Genomic DNA, 16,008 nt, shown 5'->3' with positions numbered 1-16,008 from the left:
TGAATTTCATTGTGCTATCAAGCAATGGTTCCTGTAAGGACCACCCAGTGACAAATAGTGACAGAAACTACATCCATTTCCTCCTGGAAGTCGAAACTAGCTGGTTTTCCAGAAAAGGAACTGCAGAGGAAGTTAATCTTCTTAAGTTAGATGTATTAAGCAACCTGAAACAAGTAATCAACTTCCCTGTTTTCCTGTTTTTTAGGTAGAGTCAGGAGATTAAATTCTCTCTCTCATTTGAATGAGTTTATAGATCAGTTAGGGGCCAGTTTTATAAGTTATTCATAACTGTAGCTGTTTAGCTATAATGTAAGCAACACTGATTTAAAACAGACACTGCACTGTACTAGTTTTGTCTGTTTGTCTTTCTGTTCCTGAACATACCACCCAGAGTGAAGAGTAAAAAATATAGGATTACATCAGGTTATGGCTTGGGTCAACATAACCAGATATCTATTATAAGAGACATTGTGATGATAGCTGATACAATTCCTGTTTTCATAATTATTTGTTTTTGATTGGAAAAAGCGTTCTGTAACAACCACTTTGACCTTTTCAAGATAAGAACTTTTTAATTGATTGATTCAAAAATAGCTGCAGATGATGATTTAATGAAGGACGGATTAACATTGTAAAATGTCCTGGTTTCTGTGCACTTCAGGGCTGCATATGCATGCACTGTGTGTTTCGAAGGATGTGGTATATAGAGTGCCCTGCAGTTTTTTTCTTTTTATCAGAACAACACACATGTATGTAATCTTTTCTCTTAAATATGTGGCCGCTTCTTCTTACTCTTAATAACACAATAGGATAAACACAGTGTCTGGCAGCCTGGCAGAACTAGTGGATTTCCTGTCACGGGTTTGCAGTTTTAAAGGTCTGAGGTGTTTTTATTCTGGTCAGTGGTGTGTAGGTGTTTAGATCACAAGAGGAAATACTACAGAATGAGGAGTCATTGCACAGCAGAAAGAAAAAGAATGTGGTTAAGAGACAGAAAGATTGAGAAACAGAGAAAGAAAAAGAGTCTCAGAGAGAATTACTGTAAAGAGCAAGCCATGCTTACAGTAACTTTACCATATGTTCTGTCGGATGAAAGTATGCCTCACTGCCATGGGGCAAAAAATGATCAAGGTAAAGGTTTCATGTTCAATTACGTATATGCCTGCCAGCATACACCACACAGTTGTTATCTTTCTAAAGCAGAGGAAGAGATTCAGATTCTATAAATGTCTTGTTTGAAAAGTGCTGCAAAAATGGGAGACTCTGACCTTAACTAAAATGTCTGGCCTTACTGGTCTTCCAATGAATTAAATTCACTTTGAATCTGAAATGTTAACAGCTGCAGTGTTTCATGATGTAATTGCAGCTAGCACTGGCTCATTCCTTTTACACTCTGCAATGGTTTTTGACAATAGTAATCTAAGAAAAAGATTTCTAAGAAAATGAACTAATCAGGGCTTGAAACTTCCTAGAGATTAGCTATTACAAGCACGAGTGGAGAGGGGGGGACAGGATGTTGCAAAGGTGTAAGCCTGTGTTCCTGTCTACAATGTCATGACTCTGTCATGACTTTTAGTTTAAAAAAAAAAGAAAAAAAAAGACTTTTAGTTATTGAAAAACTTGACAAGAAGAAGAATCAAAGTTTTTTTTACAAGTTGTAACACAAGTGAGAATTAACAGCCTTATAATAAACAATCCAGGAGGAAATAAAAGCTGGTCTGACTTTCTTTTTCATCTGAGAGGATGAGCTTTGATAAACTGTCAACTGAAGACAACATAGTGGCCATACTTTAAGTGTCAGATCACAGTAATGAAAGCTGATCACACCTATACGGACTTAATGTAACCTGAGGAGTTGTTACATCTGCAAAGAAGTTAAGGAGGGTTTCCACCCATCTGTGTTTTTGCAAAAAGTAGCCTAACGAACTTGATAGAACAATGACAATGGGACATGGGTAAGAGAGGAACTGGGGCAGATCTTGGCTACTTACCATTGTTATACCCATTTTGTTGTTGTTTTTTACTTTGGAGCCCCCCCTCCGAGCACTGTTACCTTTTCAGAGCAGGTTGGTTGCTACAACAGTGAGTTGATGTCGAACAGGGATGGACCAGGGCTAGCTGGTTAGCATGCTAACTTCAGTAGAAGTGACGGATGTACTTGAAACAAGGGATGAAGTTTAAAGCTGAATTTAAAACGTTTCTTCTAGACTGGTAAGTAAAGAGCTGTTGATGCTAAGGCTTAGGCTTAGTAGCCTAGTAGCCTGTCTGATAACCAAACTTGTCCTGTTTCACGAAACCCAACAAAGTCATTTTTGTTCTTAAAACTAAATCATATCCATAGTGTGTCACATTAAGAAAAAAATAGGCTACCTTTTTTAATTTTTACTAGCCAAAGTCTTCTTTTCTTATTTCCTTGAGCGGTAGGCTACTGGTTATCATGCAAAATTACTCATGCTTATGATATAATTTTAGGATGACATTGGTCAACTGCCAGAAATACAGCATTTTTGCTGTATTGTCCACCATTAAAATCTACAAAAAATAAAATGAACACAAAACAGCAGATGTATAGAAACAATATTCTTTAATGTGCTACATCATGTAAATATAAAAGTATCATCAAAATATTCTCTCACATATAAATTCTGGACATCTCATTAAAACCTGTTTCGAAAAATAAACTACGTATCGAAACACATCAAAGAAAAGGAAGAGAAACTACAACATGATAAAAAAGACATCAGGCTGCTGACTCAGTAGTAAAATTCTCAAGAACAGTTCCCGCCCGCCTTTTTGTTTAAGGTAACACCAAAAGCACACCGATCTAGTTGCAATTTCATTTCAGTGCTAAAACAGAAATGTTAACAATGCTGGAAAACAGCGCTCCTGTTTTGCTCGCTTTTTTGTTGATCTCCAGCGCTGCACATGAGGTACAAACATCTGAATTAAGATTTGGATAAAGCTTGACTCACAGACATTCACAGCAAAGTTTCGTACTTTATGTGAGAAATGGCTAAAACACCTGATTCTGGCAAAAAGCTACATAGCAATACATGTTGATGCAGAATTGTCTTTCAAAAAAGATAAGCTATGTAAGTATTGTGTTGCGATAATGTGATCACATTGCATCTACAGTATTTTTCTTTTGGTGTTATTTGGTTTTATGAGTAATTTACTGGATAACAAAGAAATTATGTGAATACAACTTTATTCCTAATATTAAAACCAGTTAAATAAGGATCCAAAAATTTTGCTACACATAGTACATGTTATTTAATTGTAAGTTTGGCAATTGCTTATTAACATAGCTTCAAAATACCTGATTTTTTCCCTTTTAATCATCAATAAATAAAACAGTTTAGGAGCAGGAAGGTAGTTTGTGCTATCAGTGTCTTTCATATATACACTTCCACTCAGATTGTACACATGCACCCAACAGCTCAAACACACTGTCACACAACAAAGTCAAACAATACACGATCAAACAAGTGAAGACTTATCCACAGGTTCATGCCATGTCATTGTATCTGAGTCCTTTTGTGGTTTTCCTAAGAGATCGAATCTCCTTGGAAACATCAACATAGAAAAAAAACACTAACAGCAAAGACAAAACTATGAGGAAACTAAATAAATATAGATGATCTCAAATTACAAAAAAAATAATAAGTTAAAGCACAAAAAGCAAACACTTCTCTACCTGAGTGAAAAGAGTTTTAAATACTTCACAGCTTAACGCCTTCCTCGCTTAACTTTCTAAACTGAGTTTTGGGAGGAAGTACAATCACTGAATACCCTCGCCCAGTCTTTGGAATGCTCTTCTTTTGGTGTTGCGCTCAGTGGATTTTGACAGTACATATTCCCTGTTTTTGCCTCTCATGGACAATACAGGGAGTTTTATTTGGCGACATCTGTTTTCTTTGTTGATGATATGCTGTATGTTCATCTTTATATTTTCTCACTGTCCCTCTGTCTTCACTGTTGACCGTTTGTGGAGATGGACAACACTGGCTCTCTCCTGATAGGCCGATGGAGGGCTGAGATGTGATGCAGGTACCGCTGGTTGGGCCATGGGCATTGCTGGTGCATTAATGGCCGCTGTAAGGGCCTTCAGGAGTATGGTTGCCTCCCTCTGATCCTCCTTCCCCTCGCCCTCCAGGGTACGTGCCAACCAGCGCTCGACAGCCTCCTCCATCTGCGGCGCGGATGCCGTTTCTGTGAGCGTGTCGGCCTCTTGGCTCGCGTCGAACCGCTCCAACATCTCTTTCATGTGCACGTTGACATGGGCGTTGGAGTTGGCCAGGCAGCAGCTGCGTTGGTGGATGCGGAGGGAGAAGCGGTGGAAGAAGGCCTGCGTGCAGAGCTGGCAGCGGTAGGGACGGTCGCGGCTGCTGTGGAGGCGGCGGTGCAGTTTGAGGTGAATGTATTGGGTGAACTTGGTGTTGCACAGTTTGCACTGGTATGGTTTTTCCCCGGAGTGGAGTCGAAGGTGTGTTTTCAAGTTGCTGGTGCTGCTGAAGCGTTTGTGACACACCTGGAAAACACCAAGTGAAATGTTATGACTTCTGATAATGACTAAATGGTTAACACCTAAAGGAGAAAGGACTGTGTTTAAGGCCATTATGGAAAAACTGAGCACTGTTGTCATCCTGATGTTATTAATAGTGTAGTATCAGGGTTGACCATGTTATTCCTGTTCCTTTGGGCACTTATATAAAACAAGAGCGATTACTTTTCTTTCTTTGTGAGACTAGTTTGATCAAACACAACTGAAAACACACACGCCCATACAGTCACATCATAAAACAAAAGATACAATATGTATGTTCTTACTTAACAAGATGGGTAGCGTCTCATTGAAAAGCAAGTTACCAGAAAGGTATGTGAGTCAGTGACTCATTAATGTGCACTGTTACAGTATAAACTTTGTTTTTGTTTTTGTGTGCGTGTGTGTGTGTTTTGCACTCTTGATTTTACATCAACTTCAAAGAGAGGAAGCTTGTAAAGAGGAACAAAAACAAGATTATCAACATACCTGGCATTCATGTGGTTTCTCCCCTGTGTGGACGAGGTGATGTTTCTGGAGATGGGCCAGCTGAGTAAAGCTCTTCTTACACAGGTTACACTGGAACGGTCTCTCACCACTGTGCACTCGGAGATGGACCTATACAATTGTGTATGAAGTACAGAGAAATTTGATGAGTATTGGTGTTGAATGGCAAATGATGAGTAGAATATTTAGTAAAGAGACTACATTAATAATAAATCAAAATGAAAACTGAATGTTACCTTGAGATTTGACAGCTGTCCGAAGGTCTTTGAGCAGATGTTACATTCGTACTTGATCTTTCCATTCTGCTTCTTAAGGGGGTAGGGCAGGGATTTGTGGCCTGGGCCGTTGCGTGGCGCTGTGCTGCTTTTGGTGGTGGCCAGGCTCAGGTTCATGGCCTCCTCGCAGCCAGAGGGAGACTGCTCGGGAGACTGATGCTGGCTGATGGGCTTCGGGAGAGGGGAGAGCTCCGGGGTGGCCGGGGCGCCTCGCGGTGGTGATACATTTGGCGTTAGTTCTTTCAGACCTCCCTGTGGGGACGGAGGGAAGGGGAGGGACACTGGAAGTAGGTTAGGTGAGCCGATAGGCGGGTACGGGAGTCCGTCTGTGCCCAGGTAGCCGTTGTATCGGAGGGATCCTCTGGAAGGCAGCATCCCGGGAAAGGGAGGGGAGTACGAGGGGAGGAGGAAGCGAGGATAGTGTGGGTTGTAGGGGGGAAGAAGCTGGTATGGGGGCTGGAGGGGTCTGGACTGTGGGTAGAGAGGGTAAGATGACACCAGCCCTTCCCTGTGCCCGTAGAGGCCGTGGAGATGAAGGGGGAGGTTTCTGTGTGGGAGTGCCGGGTGGTGATCGGCCAAATATTGGTGATTCAAGCCCAGGCTGGGTTCTCTGTGCTGCGGCTGAGGGGAGGGAATGATCCCCCGGCTCTCTGGATCCCGCTCACACCTCTCCTCCTTCTCCACCTTTTTGCTGAAGTCCATGATCTGCTCGTCCGGCGTGTCCGGCGGAGTGTCTCTCTCCAGCATCTCCACGTCGATCTTCTCCTCTCCTTCCTCCTCCTTCTCTTCTTTCATGTCGTCTTTTGTTCTGTCTTTGAGCCACGTCTGCTGAGGTAGGTGCTTGGGGTATTCTGGCTCGTGGTCTTCATCAGCACTCTTGTATTCTGCGAGGGAGAAAATAAAAATGTATTGAGTATTGTCACATATTTTAAAGGGTATACCTCATAATGGCATCAAATGAGGGTGAGTATGGTTTCCTATATTTCTGTAGAAAAGCTTTATAGTGTGCTATGTATTTGAACATCTGTTCAGAAAGTTAAACAGACAGTCAGACATCCGCCTACAGAGGAAGGCACTCCCTCTTATGGTAAATGATAGTAGTTTCAGTTTTGACATGACACGTAAATCATACAGTGCAGGTTTCTATTTGTCAATCATAGTAGTGATTTTGGTGTGGGAGAATGTGCTGGTGGTGTGTGTGGGCGTCCATGTGTCATGTCATGTGTGAGCACTTGAACAGCAAGATTCTGAGTTTCGTTTGGTTGAAACTTTTCTGAGTATTACAGCCTTACCGTATATTAACCACAAAAAAAATGTGAAACATCTCTTCCCTTTTTCCTCCTCTTTCTCTGTTTGAGAAAGCCTCTGCTCGACCGTCTGTCACTACAGTGCTGCGTGACAACTGAGCTACATATAAAGCCATAGTCTAACACTAACCCCTAACCGTAACCCGTATAGGTGCCAACTCTTTTCCCTTACCATTCATTTTGATATTCTTTGTCAAAGTCACATCCTGGTTGGATTGATGCATTTGAAAGCACAAAGTGACTCAAAACGTCCTCTGGGTTTGTGTGTTCAAGCGCTGCCACTAAGCCTCAATAACCAACACCTAGATTGCATTCAAAATATATCAGAAAATCAAGCCTGAGGACAAACAATGAGCATACTTGGACTTTGACATAAAAGGACGTGAATGTCTGCATGATCCTTTACGTTGATAAAACAATGTAATGATACCGCCTTAGCATTAGTCACCCAGATGAATGACGGTGCAGTGCATCTGGTGTATCCAGTTAGTATGAATCATCAGACTTAGTGGCAACAGACAATCATTTGGGATGATGAGGGTATGACTTGTAACTGAACAAACGCAAGTGACTCACAAAGATACAGTACTTTGACCACCCATTAGTCCTCGGCTCTCGTTAAAACCCTCACGTTATTTACCCCATCTCATGTGATACTGAGATTTGTTTGGTCTATTTGTGGTGTGTGCATTCCACATTATCTTACATAAATATTTGTCTCTCTCTGGTGAGCCAGACAGGAAGAAAGAGCATCAGACCCACTATGTTTACTGTTAGCAAAAGATAACATCATGTCTTCTTCACGACATAATGTGCTTTTATACACTCTTGAAATGAAAGAATTTGGTTGATACTATCTTCCACCTTGTGTGACGCAGACCTGTGTTTAGTCACAGCACAGATGTGAATCTGTCATTTTATCAGTTCTAGTAAGTAAGCGCTGACAATTACTTATTTCTATTTTTGTGTGTGTCATTGTTCTGCCTCCACATCAAAACAACTCTCAATCAGCTGTCTTTCACTCCTTCCCGCCAACTCATTATTTAGCAAGAGTAATGCAACATCACAGGGGGGGGGTCACGATCACACATGATTCTTGTTTTGGTTGGTTGTGGGAAAGTAAATCTGTACTGAACAGGCCATGGCTCTCTAAGCTACTCTCCATTCAACAACCATCACATTACAAATAAGGAAACAAGAGCTGTGTCCACTCCACTTCCCTGGAAAGATACCAACAATACAACATAACATCTCCAATCACAAATAGGGAAAGCTGCACTCACTCTGTTTGATGTCGTCCTGTTGGCTGCAGAGCCGCTGGGCGAACTCCCGGCTGTACCAGACCAGCAGCTCCTGTTTGGGCTCCACCGGCCGGATGGTGTAGAAGTAGATGTCTCGGCCGTTCTGGCACGCCACCAGGTTCTGTTCGGACAGCGAGCGAGCTGGGTTGACATAACGCATCCAGTTGCTCCTGTGGACGTCGTAGCCATCAAGGAAGTTTTGAAGCTGGCCACCGCTATAAATCTGTAAAAATAAAAAAAATAAAAAGGTTAGATAATGTAGACTCACTTTTTTTGTAGCAGCTGAAGCAACTGATTTGTGTGTAAGTTGTGTCCATCTATACATTATATAATTTGACCATCCACTGCATTTAATGTTATTACCACTCCAATTTGAAAGAATCAAATTCTGATTAAAATCTACACAAATCAATTAGAATACAACAGAAAAAAATAAATAAATAAAAAGAAAAGAGTCAAAAATATTCACCTCTGCCATGTACACTTAAATATTCTCTATCCTCTTCAGTTACACTGCTCTGCTCCTGTAGTCTGTGCCCTACAGCTGTGCTCTTTGCGCCCTGAGAGTTTAAGTCTTGTGTGTGTTTGTGTGTGTTCACCACTCCTTTTGAGGCAGGGAGGCGTGGCCCACTTCGTCTCTCACTCTCCCTCTCTCTCTTTTCCTCTCATTTTCTCTTCCTCTGAAGTTGCTGCTATTGTTATTATTGCCTAATATTTCATTTCATGAATCACGCTTAGTGATGATAACTAATAAGCCAAAATGTATGCTTTGGCTTGTGGAATCAAACAAAATGAAAGGGAAATGTGACTGTTGGCAGAGTGTCAGCACAGGTGCTGGCAGGCAGCCAAGTGCACGCACATGCGGGCATGCCTCTGGCAGCACGTCTGCTCTGAGTTCACCTGTAATGCGGTTGATAAGATAATGACTCCAAGTAAACGTCAGACTTTCACTACTGTAGGAACACCCATTTGCACAGGTTTACAGGAAATAAAGCCGGAAGGAAAATACGTGGGCTGACAGCAAAAAGTCCTTTTGGGAATTGACTCAGCAGAAAATAAAAAAATCCTGAATGACACAAGCAAAGTGTGGATGTGAGAGAGAAAAGAAACTCGGAAAGTGGCGGACAATAAGGGGGCGGAAAAACAAGGATTGTTTGAGAGTGTGTGTGTGTGTTTATTAAACAATAGCCCCTTCCTTTGTGTATGTGACATAAGTGGAGTGCTGAGTGCCGGTAAAGCTCTGATGACTGTGTGAGAGTGAATCCACGGTTACGTGCCACCAGCCTATGCTAACTTCCTCTAAAATTTTGACCAAAAAGCCCTGTGCACCAGTTCATTTTTGTTTCCTTATTGACGTACAGACGCAGGCTGCGTGTGAAACTTCTGTATCTCAGCAACCAATGTCTCTTTTTCTTCATGGTAAACAGAGGTTCCCAATCTCCTCTTTTCTTTTTTACTATCCTCAGAGTCATTTTCTCACATCTAGCTTTTAAACTTCCCCTGATTTAGATGCTTAAATTTCAATTAATAGAAAGTGTGTGTGCATGTATTGTGTATTTATGTAGATATACATTTGTATATTTGTTTCTCTTACCCTCCAGAAGTATTTCCTGTTGGCCTGTTTTGGTACGTTGTCTTTGGTGTAGATGTCTCCTTGCAGGGGGCCAAACCGAGTCCCCTGTGGGATGTACTCTTTGCTGAACACACCTGTCACCTGGAAAACAGGACAAATACGCAATATTGTTAGGTTTCTATTCCACATTGACTTGTTCTTTTATTGTATTATTAACTCTTTAAATGTAAAAGAACACACAGTTGCTTTCAAGTGAAGTGCTGCTTAAGCAATTATCCACACACCGGCCCCACCATTTTTAGATCTGCACATTTAAAATAGTTGTAAAGCCTGTGTTTGTCCATCGTCGTTGTCGGCCTCAGTCGTGGAGTCATGGCGGCTTTGTTATGTTGACCCAGACAGACTCCAGTCACATTTAAACCCACAAGGTGACCCACTTTCTACACTAATGAGTTAAACGAATGAAGAGAATTACACTTTCTCTGACTTACTCCACTGACCTGTTGGCCACATAACCTCCCCCCTATCCCCCCACCCCCCACACACACACAGACAGACACAGTGAATGGGAGAGAGGAAGCGATGTCACCTGTTGTTTGTCTTGTGTCTTGTAAAATAAATAGAGGAAAAGGCTAGATGTTTGATTTAAGTGACTAACATAATTTAGAATGCGCTTGCTCACTAGGAAGGTCTTTGTTTCTCTTTTTTTTTAGAACCGGATTTGCCCATGGAAGTGGAAATGAGTACAACTGGATTCCATGGAAGAGGTGCTTCAAATCCTGTCCAAACATATACACTACATATAGTTTGCATTGCAAAACTGAAACGTGCTGGGGACTTTTTTTTCTCCCGTGTGAATATTTTGCCTGAGGACATACAGTAATGTATGTGGTAATGTGTATGGTATGCCACATGCTGTTATTCATACAACATTTTCAACACTGTGGGGTAAGTTTGTTTTTTTTGCAAGAGCTGGGAAGACAGTATTGGTAAAGATAAGAAGACAAGTTAATATCCTCTTTTTCAGCAACTTTATCATTCACACTTGACAGAGTGAGCAGGCTTATGGTCAACACTCCTTAAAAAAAAAAAAAAAAAAAACCCAAGCGCACGCACACCATCGGGCAGCAGCATCTGCGGCGCACACGCGGCCTCGCTTTCTCGAGGAGCTTTGTGTTCAATCCTTGAATAACCCCCCACCCCCAGCCCACCCTTACTCCTCGCCCTTTGCCCCCCAAACATAAACACACACTCTCTCTTCCTGCCATTGAGGAATTTAATTTCAAACTAAACTAACCTTTTAAAAGGATTTTCTACGGCACCCTGCGTAAATGTCAAACCTTAAGAGACAAAAACAAGGTGACAAACACCTTGAGCACTTTGGCATTATCTATTACAATATAAAGGGTGGAGCCAGTTTTCTGAAAATGTTGTATAAGCAGTTAATTAAAGGAACAACAGGTCACTGAGGGCGGCATGGATGTGTGTGTGTGTGTGTGTGTGCGTGTGTGAGGACCAGCCGTCCACGCCGCGGCGAGGTGATTCCTGGATGTGATGAACCAGTGTGACAGGGACATTGTGCTTCGCTGGCGTTGCGTGACTAACGAATCGCTGTGGCTGCTGCTGCTACTTAACCGCTCAGTCCAGCCAGGTTGGGAGGGAGGGAGGGAAGGGTGTTGAGGAACGGAAGAAAAGGAGGGTGGGTGTTCTTAAGTGTGCAACCCACGCTATCACACTCCCGAACGCCCTCCTTTTCTCTCCCTGTCACGTCACCACCCCCCTCCGTCCCTTTTCTTCCCTCCCTCTTCCTCTATGCTCCCTTGTCTTTTCTGGATCCTCTAGAAATAGCTCGTGTGCCCGCCAGGTTGAAGCCTGATGCCTGGCTGCTTGCCTGGCTGGCTGCCTGTCCCTGATGAAAGTTAATCATCTGGTTTTAACCTAAATCCCTCCCCCACCGCCACCCCTTCAACACTCAAACACACCCCCCCCCCCCCCAGCTTCTCCCTCCCTCCCTCCCTACCCACCCACTCACTAGCACCCGTTGCTGACGCCCCATCTGCCACGTGCCCCCTCCACCCTTCGTTCGCCTTCACCCGGCACGCTTCGGGATAAAAATGGCAAATTGGGAGTCTTATCCAAACAGGTGCTGGACATGTACGGAGCAATATGTTGATCCGCATGATGATACGTATGAAGCCCAGCGAGCTGACTCCATTTTCCATTGTATTTATCCACTTTTGGTCTGACCGTATCTGCCATTCACACACCTGGGGGGGAAAAAATCCCTTCCTTCCTGACAATTGTGTGAGCTGTGTCAAACGCATCCCACAAAAGCCACACTGAGGAGCAGCTGTGTTTCATGTTCGTCAAGGCCAAGGGAAATGAATTTCCCAGCTTTGGCGACAGTGAGTCAAGGAGAGAGATTCACATGACACCATCTTTAGGAAGGGAAACCACTCAGTGGACAGGAGTTTGATCAAAGCCGATTACTGGCAAACATGTGAGCGTGTGCTTGTTTCTATGTTTCCATGTTTCTTTTTGTTTTTATGCGATATCTTTCCATCTCACAAACAGAACGTACACCAACCGCAAAGAAGCAGAAGAAGCTTGTTGTTGGAGATATAAGATGCAGTTGCATTATAAATATCAACTTTATTGGTCAAGTAAACACTGCTGCATGTGAGTACAAGCAAACTGCAAAATCAAGTTTGGCTGCCTTAAGTGTGAGTGTGTGAAGTATTTGTAAGATGTGTTAGCTGGTGAGAAAGGACTATAGGGATTTGAAATTAGTCCTGAGCGAGATTTTATCACCAGGGTTTGCATACTTTTCTTATCCTGCAGCATTTAATGCTGCAGATGCAGGAGGAAGAGAGGCGTATGAGAGCAGAAGAAGAGGAACGAAGAACGCAGAAAGTGTTGCCTAGGTCAGGGCAGAAAGAGGAAGGGGACAGCAAAGGCAACCACAAGCATCAGTGTTAAAATGATGAGCTACAAAAGAAGTGAGTGTGAGATCGCTTTCTCTCTTCCTTTTAAGGCAATCATTCTGTCTTGAACTACACCACAAATGACTTCTCAAAACTTGATTGCAGTAGTGTGCAGTTGGAGACATGTCTGGGCAGATCCATAATTTCCTTGCACTGCGGGATCAGCTGACTGATAGAAAAGTAGCAGGATGGTATTGCGTATGCTCTTCCTGCGAGAGCATGGCAGGTAAAGTGCACAGGCACGGTTGTAAAGAAGGAAGACAAAAAAAAAACACCAGGGGAAAGTCTTGATGCAATTACACTACTTGGTGGAAGCCAAGCTGATCCCTGATATCTTACTCTGCATGCATGTGTGTGTGTTTATGTCCTGAATAACATAATACCTCCATGCCTTATTACATGTCATGCATGTACAAACAGATATGAAGAAGCTGTACAATGTCTAAAACACGTGAGTGACATAATGGAAGTTAAGGTGGCCAGAGGACATAAAAAGACCTGACCTCAAGCTGCCAGTGACCTCATGTCCACTGTCCCACATTACACACCCACACACACACGCCCTGTGCGATCTACTGCATTTGTGAAGAACTCATTAGTCAGCAGATCTTTTGTTCAGAGTAACCCAATGCAGATGGCCCAACAGAATGTTATGTAACCGAGAGTGATTATTTTGAAGCATAAAGCTCTAATCTCAGAAAACTGGCTTAGATGATGTGTTGTGTTTATGATTTGTTGTTGTTAGTCAATTTAATAGTGAGACATTCAAAACAATCTGAAGCAAGTGAGTCGCTCTTACCTCGTTGTCTGTGCCGTATTCAAAGGTGAGGTTGCGTGGGATGGAGGTCATGGCTTTGGGCAGGCTGAAGCTGGGGTCCGACACTTGGTCCGGCACGATGTAAGTGCAGTTGAGGGCGAAGTCCATCTCCCTCCACCCGCTCATGTCTCCTGGTGTGCTATCCAGCTTCATCTTGACAATGTAGAGTTGACTGTAGGCGATGGACTTTAAGACCTTTAAGTTTTGGTTTCGCTCTGTTTGGTTTTGTTTGCTTTGGTATGCGAGTACTTTGGTTTAGTTGGGATAAGTCCCTTGTCTTAGGTATGTTGGCTGAAGCTCAAGATCTGAAAAAGCAAAAGAGAGAAAGGAACATCAATAATCATAGCCTGTTATTATCAGATAGATGTTGAGCTGTTTTAAACATATTTCAGGAGAAAGTAAACAGTCAGAAAGATTTGCCCTTTTTTCAAGTGGCAGCCTAACATGAAATCTTTATCCACTTCAAACTGGCAATACAATTTGACCTGATGTTCAATACAAGTGCATCCACAATAACTTATGTCCCTGTTTGGTTTAAAAAATTCTCAAGTCTGTTTCCGAGATTCGCTTTCAGTTTCTTAAGCCCTGCTGGCAGTCATTCATTATTCAAGAAGACACCTCCATTCATGAAGAACCAAAGTTCAATGACACTGTTCTTGGCAACCATCCCCGTGTTGGCTACTCAATTTAACCAGGCATTTCTTCAAAGGCCACAAGGTCAGTCAGTCCTTTTTCTTCTCATTCTATATCATTTCACATCGTCTTTTAAATGATCCAAAGTTGTTCTTGCAAGCAAAGAAGAAATAATAGAAGACTTACTTTCTCACATTCATTCAGCTGTAGGATCCTCATGTCTTTGGTTATGTCATCCTTAAGTTGTTCTCCTTTTCCTTTATTTTTGCTCTTCTATGTCCAAGGTTTCTTCAGGGATTCCTCTCAGTTAGATCCTTTGGGTATCCGCTCTTGCTGTGGCCACTCTGTCACCGTCACCAAGAACTCATGAGGCTGGATTGCGCCAAGCTTTTTTAGCTTAACGCCCTGGCCAATCACAGGCCGCTGTGGTCATGTGACTGAGCCATCTGACACACAACTGTTGGTTTTGGACAACAACATCAGTGACGTTGTGCACTTGGCCAGCGTGTGCTGTTGTGATGAATGCTTACACATATACATACACACGTCCGGGCACACACAAAGAAGACATGTTAATGAATGAATAAAGGAGGAGCAGATGGCTGGCCTGTTGCCACTGAAAAACACACTCATAGACTTTTGCTTGGTTTGGCACTTAATGAGCAATCTGCTGCCACTGTATCTCCTTGACCTACATCTCACTGTAGAACGTCTTTAACTAAGACCCCTAAGACCCCGCTCACACACAAACACACCAACAAACCCTTGAACCATTCTAATACACACAAACACTTAAAAAAAAAAAAATTTGATTAAAAAGAAAATCTTTAACACACATCTATAACACATACGGTGTATACATGATATATATAAGTATGTATATATTACCTTTATTTCAAATACACAGATACACATACATAACGCTTTGTGTCAATGGGTGATCATTCAGAGATACCGATGTAGGGCAGGTCATCCCAGCACGCAGGGAAGAGACTTAGACACCTGTCTGGTGAGCGTCCCCTTTACTTTCAGACATACACGCACGCACGTGCACACACACACACACACACACAGCAGAGCAAAATGGAGCTCTGGGTCACCTCACCTGGTTCACATAAAGATAGACACAACAGGAGAGAGCGGAAAAAAGAAACAACATATGGAGGGGAAAAAAGAGAATGTGACTGAATGTAACCAACAGAAAAAAACACCTGAGAAATATAGGTTTTCATTTGTAAGTCGTATAAATAAACCTATGTAATGAATCAGATTTTTTACATGAATTTTTTTTCCCCCACATTAAAAATAAATAAAAGTTTATGACATGTGATGTCTTATGTTTCACAATTGACTGGATTGTATCATGTGGTTATTTTGTCAGTGGTGACAGACATGTCTGTGAAGAAAATGACTAATTTCTGCTCCTTGTTTTGATTACTGTAACTTGCAGCATTCACCTTTACACAGATTTTCCAAATGTTACATTATTGCTGCAGGCTGAATGACAAGGGTACCACGGGACTCATTTCCAAAATTCCTTGTTCACAAAAGTGTGCTTGACTTTTCTAAATTGTTATGTCTGTCATGCTTTTATTTATAACACAGGAGCCACAAAAAGAAGAATTTGGAGTATGTTACGGTAACAATGATGAACCGTAGCAGGGTTCACATTGTAGTTAAAGATCAGCATACACTGAAGTATACAAATACAACTATATTTGTGTCTGTGTTAGCCCCCCGCCCCCACCCATCCCCGGCCTTTTCTTCCTTGACTTGGCTGGTGAAATAGTAAATTGGTTGCCATATGGTAAGACTGCTATTCCAAGAGTGGAGCTTTACTGCCCAGTGTGGCGTGGGGGTTATTGGTGGTGGTATAAGGAGTGTGTGTATGTGTATGTGTGTGTGTGTGTGGAGGAAGGGAGAGGGAGGGGAAGTTGGGGATTTGGGCTCTTTCACTGGCCTGCGCCCGCCATGGGCTAATTTCTCTAATTTGCAGACAGTCTGGACTCAGGCTCAGGACTCAGAGGCTCAAGACTCGGCACTCCAGGATAGCAGGCTAGCCGACTCA

At 42.5% G+C, this 16,008-nt stretch overlaps 1 protein-coding gene across 2 annotated transcripts; it reads right to left on the bottom strand.

Moving 5' to 3' along the window:
* Positions 1 to 2,567: 2,567 nt before the first annotated feature.
* On the bottom strand, positions 2,568 to 14,298 carry prdm1b (PR domain containing 1b, with ZNF domain). 2 transcript variants are annotated; one of them, XM_085791211.1, is made up of 7 exons: positions 14,127 to 14,298; positions 13,290 to 13,612; positions 9,528 to 9,647; positions 7,916 to 8,156; positions 5,287 to 6,209; positions 5,033 to 5,161; positions 2,568 to 4,531 (listed from the first exon to the last, which is right to left on the bottom strand). In XM_085791211.1, the coding sequence occupies exons 2-7, from the start codon at positions 13,458 to 13,460 to the stop codon at positions 3,956 to 3,958; spliced, it is 2,160 nt and encodes a 719-aa protein (XP_085647337.1). In that variant the 5' UTR covers positions 13,461 to 13,612; positions 14,127 to 14,298; the 3' UTR covers positions 2,568 to 3,955. The 2 variants fall into 2 exon arrangements, with proteins under 2 accessions (XP_085647337.1, XP_085647338.1); XM_085791212.1 differs by lacking the exons at positions 9,528 to 9,647; positions 13,290 to 13,612; positions 14,127 to 14,298 and adding an exon at positions 8,403 to 8,514.
* Between the last annotated feature and the right edge of the window lie 1,710 nt (positions 14,299 to 16,008).

This window comes from Trachurus japonicus, chromosome 11 (genome assembly GCF_045865225.1).
Source record: "Trachurus japonicus isolate A0001 chromosome 11, Traja_1.0".
Lineage (NCBI taxonomy): Eukaryota > Metazoa > Chordata > Actinopteri > Carangiformes > Carangidae > Trachurus > Trachurus japonicus.
The sequence above is the reverse complement of the archived record's forward strand: the minus strand, read 5'-3'. Positions and strand labels throughout refer to the sequence as shown.